Source organism: Cyclopterus lumpus, chromosome 11, assembly GCF_009769545.1.
Source record: "Cyclopterus lumpus isolate fCycLum1 chromosome 11, fCycLum1.pri, whole genome shotgun sequence".
NCBI lineage: Eukaryota > Metazoa > Chordata > Actinopteri > Perciformes > Cyclopteridae > Cyclopterus > Cyclopterus lumpus.
Genome location: NC_046976.1, coordinates 707,446 through 714,707, shown reverse-complemented (window position 1 = coordinate 714,707; position 7,262 = coordinate 707,446). Strand labels below are relative to the sequence as shown.

At 41.8% G+C, this 7,262-nt stretch overlaps 1 protein-coding gene across 1 annotated transcript; it reads right to left on the bottom strand.

The window, feature by feature from the left end:
- Positions 1–1,131: 1,131 nt before the first annotated feature.
- ssr2 (signal sequence receptor, beta) lies at positions 1,132–6,084 on the bottom strand. The gene is made up of 6 exons (XM_034545617.1): positions 5,973–6,084; positions 5,213–5,373; positions 3,592–3,690; positions 2,304–2,412; positions 2,149–2,226; positions 1,132–1,589 (listed from the first exon to the last, which is right to left on the bottom strand). Exons 1-6 carry the CDS (start codon positions 5,973–5,975, stop codon positions 1,479–1,481), a joined length of 561 nt encoding a protein of 186 aa, XP_034401508.1. The 5' UTR covers positions 5,976–6,084; the 3' UTR covers positions 1,132–1,478.
- Positions 6,085–7,262: the final 1,178 nt, after the last annotated feature.

The window sequence follows — 7,262 nt, the reverse complement described above, 5'->3', positions numbered from 1 at the left end:
TCCTCTTCTCTCTCTCCTTATGGATGAATTTACACCTCTCCATTGCACCTTATTAACTCTGCTTCCTCCCCGGAGTCGTTGTGACTTCACGTCTCATAGGGTCCATTGGACCTGGAGGTGTCTGATGCTGGTGAGCCGGCCTCCGGCGTTGGCCCTGCTGATGCCCCGCACCCCTCTTCTCTACCTCCTTCTGTTTCATGGATTGGAGTTCCATTCATACATTGTCATATTCATGTAATGTGTTTATGTAACTCTGTAACACTGTTCATCTGTACACATGACATATATTGCTTCTGTCCATCCGGGGAGAGGGATCCTCCTCTGTTGCTCTCCTGAAGGTTTCTTCCCTTTTTTCCCTGTCAAAGGTTATTTTTGGGGAGTTTTTCCTGATCCGATGTGAGGTCCTGGGACAGGGATGTCTTGTACAGATTGTAAAGCCCTCTTTACAATCTGTACATTTTGTAATTTGTGATATTGGGCTATACAAAATAAACTGAATTGAAATTAAATATACCTCAGCACCAAAACATGTCAAATGACAGCTGATGAGGGCGTGGATGCGTTGACCCATCTTTGGTCTTTGGCTGACACCGTGGTAACAAAGATGGCACCCATTCTTCAGTTTGTCAAAGGGGAGACATCTAATCTTACTTTGCAGTCTTAGAAGCACAGATTTGGAAGCTGAGTGTTGACCTTTCATTTAAAGTACGTACTTTAATGATGAGGTTATTCATCAGAATGAACTAGTGTGATGCAAGCTAACTCACAAGATAAATTAGATTAGCTAATGTTAGCATCAGACTAGCTTCACCCGGCTCTGTTCGCTCCATGGAGCATTACATTTCTGGAATTCTTCCCACTCCAATCTTGTTTTTCTGCAAGAAATTGGTCTGATATAAGGATGTATAAGGATCATTAGCATTGTCAGAGGAAATATTAGTTTTCAGGATTATTAACCAGAATATTTCTGATACGTGTAAAGCTAATTAATAAAGTAGCAATAAATAATTGATTATTTTGTGAAAAGCAGCTTTCTCTTCACTTCGCTGGATGGTGATTTGTTTCAAATGACTTTAAAAACCACTTGCATGGTTCTATGCAAATGTGACAAAAGTGAAACTAAATCAGACAGAGATTTAGAAAAAAAACTTTATTTTCAACAACTGGCTAGAAACTTCAAATCTGAATTCAGTTCCATATGTACACAAAATTCAGTTACAGTAGTAACAGCCATTGTAATTGTTCTGTCTCATGAACCCATGTCAAATGGCCAGCAGCTGTAGTTGAGAACAGAGCGTTTACGTTCATGACACTGAAACGGTTCCCCTTACTTTAGCTGTTGTTCTATTTCCTGATCCAAAAGGTCTCTGAATCACAATCACGTTCCTTGGTCACCGCACTTTCTTTTGACTTTCAACCCCAATATGGGTTATTAAGCTATTCAGAGACCCCTTCCCCCCCACCTTAAACTGTGCTTTTCAGTTCTTCTTGGCCTTTGGGGAGTCATACTTCCTCTTGCTGGAGTACCAGAGGAGCAGAGGGATGCCAATGGAGGGCAGTGTCATCACACCGAACGCAGCCCAATCCAGCTAGAAAAGGGAGGAAAGTGGATGAGGGGACAAATCATTTCTGTCATTACCCTGCTCAGTGTGCAATCTGAAACTGCAGAGGAGGAAAATCCCAGTCTAATGGTCAGTTTTGGAGAAGTGTTGATTCAACTGTCAAGTCATTTTTAAAGCCATCATTTGTGGCACTGTTAAATAATGTTGCATCATACTGACGACTGTTTTTAATATGTCCAACCTATTCATATCCACTAGTAGATCCACTCTCAGGAAAACACAGTACAATCAGACTAAATGCAGACTGCATTAGTGTTACCTAGCTGTACCTAATAAACTGGCAACTGAGGGTGTATCTATACACGCAGCACCTGAGAGAATAAAGTGCTCCACTCAAATGGAAAAATAGTCCACTACTGAAATGATTCACATCAAAGAACTGGTGTACAGTGTGTTTATGGAATTGACTAGGCATCTAGAAAATAGCATTAGCTCACTTTTATGCCAACATAAAATATTAGTATATAGTGTGTTATGTCAACTAATGAATCACCCGTCCCCTCAGTTAAGAGCCTGAATCACTTACATAGTGTGGGGAGAAGCGGCGGTCAAACTCCCGCTGAGCCAGGATGCCTCCTTGGCCGGGGGCGCTGGTGTAGCCCACCTGTAGGACGGACAGATAGGTGAGCTTCTTCCACTACACACACACACACTTAACTGAAGATTATCAACTGCTTTTACCACGACTTGTCCTCCTTCCTGGGCCAGGTAGCTGACAGAGGCAGAGGTGAAGTTAAAGTACCCAGCCTTCAGGGGGCGCAGCACCACGGTGTGAGAGACGTTGCTCGCTCTGAGAGTTCACGAGTTAAAACAGATAACTTGAAAAAGATAGCAAATTGTAAAATGGACTCGTATCGCACTTTTCTATTCTTCCGACCACTCGAAGCGCTTTAACACTTAACTCATAAACCGATACCATGCAATTTGTACAGGATAAGTCATTAAAGCATTTCCCAGAAAAATAGAGACGTCTCCCAAGAAGTCAACCTGACCTGGACAAGAAAGCGAGAATGTGGTAATGAGAAGTAAGAGCTACGCAAGTAGACAACCGTCCAGATGTGTCCGTGTCGACTTGCCAAAATCTGATTGGTGGAAAGTGCCGTGAAAGGAGGTGTATAATTCAGACTTGGGGATTCTGCTTTGGACTTCCTCTTCATTGTGCAACGACACTAATCCTTCATACAATTTGGGGTTAAGTGTCCTGCCCAAGGACACATTGACAGACTAGGCAATCCTCTGAGTGAACTGTGGTACCTGCTCTACCACTGAGCCAGTCGCCAAGGATGAGGAGTCCATTCATGAATATAAACCAAAATATATATTTCTTTAAACATAGTAACCTCTTTAGAATTTTTATCAGAGAGACATCTGAACCCTACAGAAATGATGGTGGTAATATATCAATACCATGAAGCCTCATTTTAATAAGAATTTGAACATGTCAGGGCGGAACACCAGTGACCTGCTGAATCAACATGGCAGAATAACGAGCTTTCAATGAAAAATGGACTGGAGAGGAAGTGATTTGTCTAATGTTAGTTGCTCTTTAGCAGGTGTTTTAAGACTTCTGGGAAATGTGCCTGTCTGAGATGCTAGAATAAATTAAGAGCTTTTGGTTAATACAGACTTCAGACAAACTACAGCAGACAGTGTTTTTCTGCAAAAGCTGTGAACAAACTCCTCATTTCTAATAGCACATGATGCCAAGTTGATATTCAACCTTTGTCTGAAGAGAACATACATGTTTAGTATGAACTGTGGCAGCTCAGGTAAGAGGTTTATGTGAAAATGCATTTTCAAACATCGTCCTAAAGCAGGATTCTTTGTGAATTTATGGCCCAGCACGAATGGAATCTCCTGCCCTTCACTAGACTGAATCTGTGTCAGTGTGGAGCCTTCAGTTACAAGTTTGTTAAACGGACATTATCCTACAGCACCAACATTACAGGACATTTAGGTTCAAGGATACGGCGCAATCCGGTCCCATTTGACATTCAACATCCCTGAAACGATTCCAAAGTCTTCTGGGGGAAAAGAATCATCCGACAGCTCCACCTCCAGAGCAGCACTGTAGAGACATATACAAAGAGGATACTCAGTTCAGTACAATACAATCATAAAATGTATCCGTAGATCCAAAGTTCACCCTAAATTAAATTCCTAACTCGACAAGTATAATCTTTCCATTTATGGCCAATATTGGTTTATTGTAAAAGATCACTCACAGGTCCCTTGGTACCAGGCCGCACAGAAAGCTTTGATTGATTATCATTGAAAAATGACCGGATACATCAGCCTGTGGGTCTAAGCCTCTTGACGCATGTCGAGAGGTCACGTGATACGTTACCACAAAAATGAAACCCACCATCTAGTGACTGACGGTGGCCTCAAAAGTACGTTCCAGACAACAACTCTGCCGGTGTTCTGGATTAACGCCAAGGCAGAATATCCTGAGATCGCCAAAAAAGCACTAAAAACCTGCTTCCATTTCTAACATCCTGTCTTTGAAGCAGGTTTTCTGCAGTGACAGCGACCAGAACTCAGCGACTGAGTAGACTGAACATAAAGAACACACTTTGGGTGTCATTGTCTCCCACCACCCCGAGATGGGACTGGCTCGTTGAGGAGAAACAAGCTCAGTGCTAACTCGGCGTAATGGTTAGTTGTAATTGTAGGCACTTGTATTTGTTTTTATGCCGGTCATATCATTTTATTACGTCATATATATCGCCCACACCGAGAAGGCTGGTCCGTGAAAATATTGTCTAATACGAAACCGGTCCGTGGCGCAAAAAAGCCAAGAACATGATCAGGAGACTGGGGGGTGAAAGAGGAAAGCAAAGGCGTCTTTTCCTTGTGTTCTAGTGCCTCCCACCAGGGATACATGGAGAGACGCAAGGAAACCATGGGAGGAGAGAGGAAACAAGGAAATTGGGTTTCCTTTCCTCTGAAGCGTCACATGAAGCGACATCTGTCGCTGATCACAGCTGATCAGCTGTCAGTCGGCTTTACCAGCTGGAGACTTTTGACGGTGTTTGTAAAAATCCACTTAGAATAGTGATAAAAATGATCGTTTCATGTTTTCAGTTAATTTAATGCTGTTAAACTACTCTCTGCCCCACTGTAATTTTCTCTATAGCGCCAGATTACAACAGAAGTAATTTTCCTAAAGAACAGGTCTTTGTTCTTTTATTAAACAAACTAAACGGCTGTATGTTATTGATCGTATAAAAAAAAAAGTTATTGAGGGAAATAACAGATCAAGAATAGACAATTCCTTATAAATTAAGAGTTGTTTGTGGTCCTTTTGTTGTTAATACCTACAATGAACATATATTTTGACCAGATGGTGAATCAGAAAACAAATCTAATATATAACTTGAGTTTAATCTGTGTACTAAAACCATTACGTAAATCACACCATACTGTTTGGAGTTTTTGGTTTCCAGGTAATAATGTTGAATTTCTATGAAACAAATCATAAAAACACATCCAATCAAGTTGAACTCTTTGTAGATCCCATCAGAGGAAGTTGACAGCTCACGGGCCGTTCTGAATTACAACTTTCTAGGAAAGAGTTCAGTGCTGACCTGGAGCCCACATTGTAGACGTTGTACTGCAGGGTGAGATCACGGCCCTCCACAGCATAGCGGTTCAGCAGGGATTTAGAGGCCAGCAGACGAGCTCCCTCTTCTCCTGAACCCAAGACAATCAGAGCAAGGACCAAAAGCACGTGCAGCATCTTCATCATCTGATAAGAAAACGGGCAGAGAGGAAGCAATTCAAATCAGAGATGATATCGGAGACGTCCAAAGTATGAGGACACCTCGGTCACTGCAGCCAGGCTCCAGAGTTCTCATGTCTGTGATGGTCGGGAGTCCACATACATGTTGGTATGTAGAGACAATGAGTAACCGAGCCAGCAGCTAAACAAACTAACATGCGTTTATGGAATACAACACGACAAATGGCTTTTCTTTAAACATGGTCCTGGCTAACAGTTAGCTAAAAACCGACCATTTCATCAAAGCTATTGTTACAAACATAAAGGCGGCACTACAGTTCAAAAAGCTGAGAGCATTCGTGAATAGCTTGTGAAAAGAGAAATTGAAGCTCGCTTTAAAGTCAAAGTGCTGAACGTTATAGCTCACTGTTCCAAACGCTTACGTGGACAAGAGGAGACCTGACGTTATCTGACGTTAACGTCAGCTTCTTGTGACCGAGTTAGGGTTACACTACAGAACAGCGCACCTTCTCTACTTTTACATTACACAACTTGAGCTACGAATGTTAATGGATGTGATTCTAAAATGTCAGTTAGTACAGTTAAAAGAAAGAAGAGGAACAGACCATTATCGTGTTTCTCTTCGAGTCGCGGTTGTAGAAGGAGGAGCTCTATGCGCGCATGCTCAGAAGCTTGAAGCTGCTGTTTGCATGACGTGTACCGAGAGGAAGCTAAGGAGGCCGGCGTACAGAACAGCGCCCCTGGTGCCTGGGAGCAGTATTGTTTCCTCTGACTGAAGTGGGACTCATTCAATGTAGACTGGACTTGTACTGTATTGTTGTTAACATAGATTGTCACATTGAATCTGTATTCTTGCACTCGTTAGGTGTGTCGGTTGTAACAGAGGGCAAGAGTGTGTTACTCAGGTGATTACTTGTTTGAATACAGCTGTGCAAAATCACTTTGTTTTGGCCAGACAATGGCTACCACTCAGCAAGGCTGTCTCGAGCCAACATGTGTTTAAAGGTGTAGGCCTAAATATGTAGTTGATATGTTGGTATGATAACCAGCCTTGCAGCCACCCAAGACATTACATGTGACTTTCAATGTTGCTGCATATCCTCGTTTAACTAGAAAAAGAAGAAGAAACTTCCCAGTGGGTGCAGGTGTTTTGACAGTATGTGGACAGTGTGTGTGTTTCACATAGAGCAATGCAATGCAAACATAATAGATCAATCATTTTCAATTCAATTCAGTTTATTTTGTATAGCTCAATATCACAAATTACAAATTATCCTCAGAGGGCTTTACAATCTGTACACATACGACATCCCTGACCTTTGACCTCACATCGGATCAGGAAAAACTCCCCAAAAATAACCTTTGACAGGGAAAAAAGGGAAGAAACCTTCAGGAGAGCAACAGAGGAGGATCCCTCTCCCCGGATGGACAGATGAATAGATGTCATGTGTACAGAATGAACAGCATTTACAAAGTTACATAAACACATTACATGAATATGACAATGTATTATCAATACATGCACAATATTAGACACTTAATGCAACAGAAAAAGGTAAGACTTCACAGTCACACGTTTAGATCTGGAAGAAGGAATCCACTCAAAGCAAACCCATAAAACCCACATCCTGCAGATGCTGCTGCTGGGCACCTACACAAAACCTGAATCTGTACCTTTTAATTCTTTAGAGTGAAGGGGTAAATCTCCTGAAATGGAAACGTGTCTGTCTGTGCAGTGGTGGTTAAAGTATGGTAACGTTTGTTTGGGCACACAAGCCATTATTTAAGAAGCAAATATAAATATTAAGGATGAAATAGGCGTAGGAATATATTCAATGAATGTTCATACAGGACAAGGATGACCCGGTCAGCTGTTAGTTTCTAAAGCAGTAGTT

Bases quoted from the DNA above. Each gene is read 5' to 3' on its own strand.
- ssr2 (XM_034545617.1), bottom strand. The intron at 3,691-5,212 runs GTCAGCACTGAA...ATGTCTCTACAG, and splicing joins GTCTACAATGTGGGCTCCAG to TGCTGCTCTGGAGGTGGAGC. The intron at 2,413-3,591 runs GTATCCTTGAAC...GTGAACTCTCAG, and splicing joins AAATGGGACCGGATTGCGCC to AGCGAGCAACGTCTCTCACA.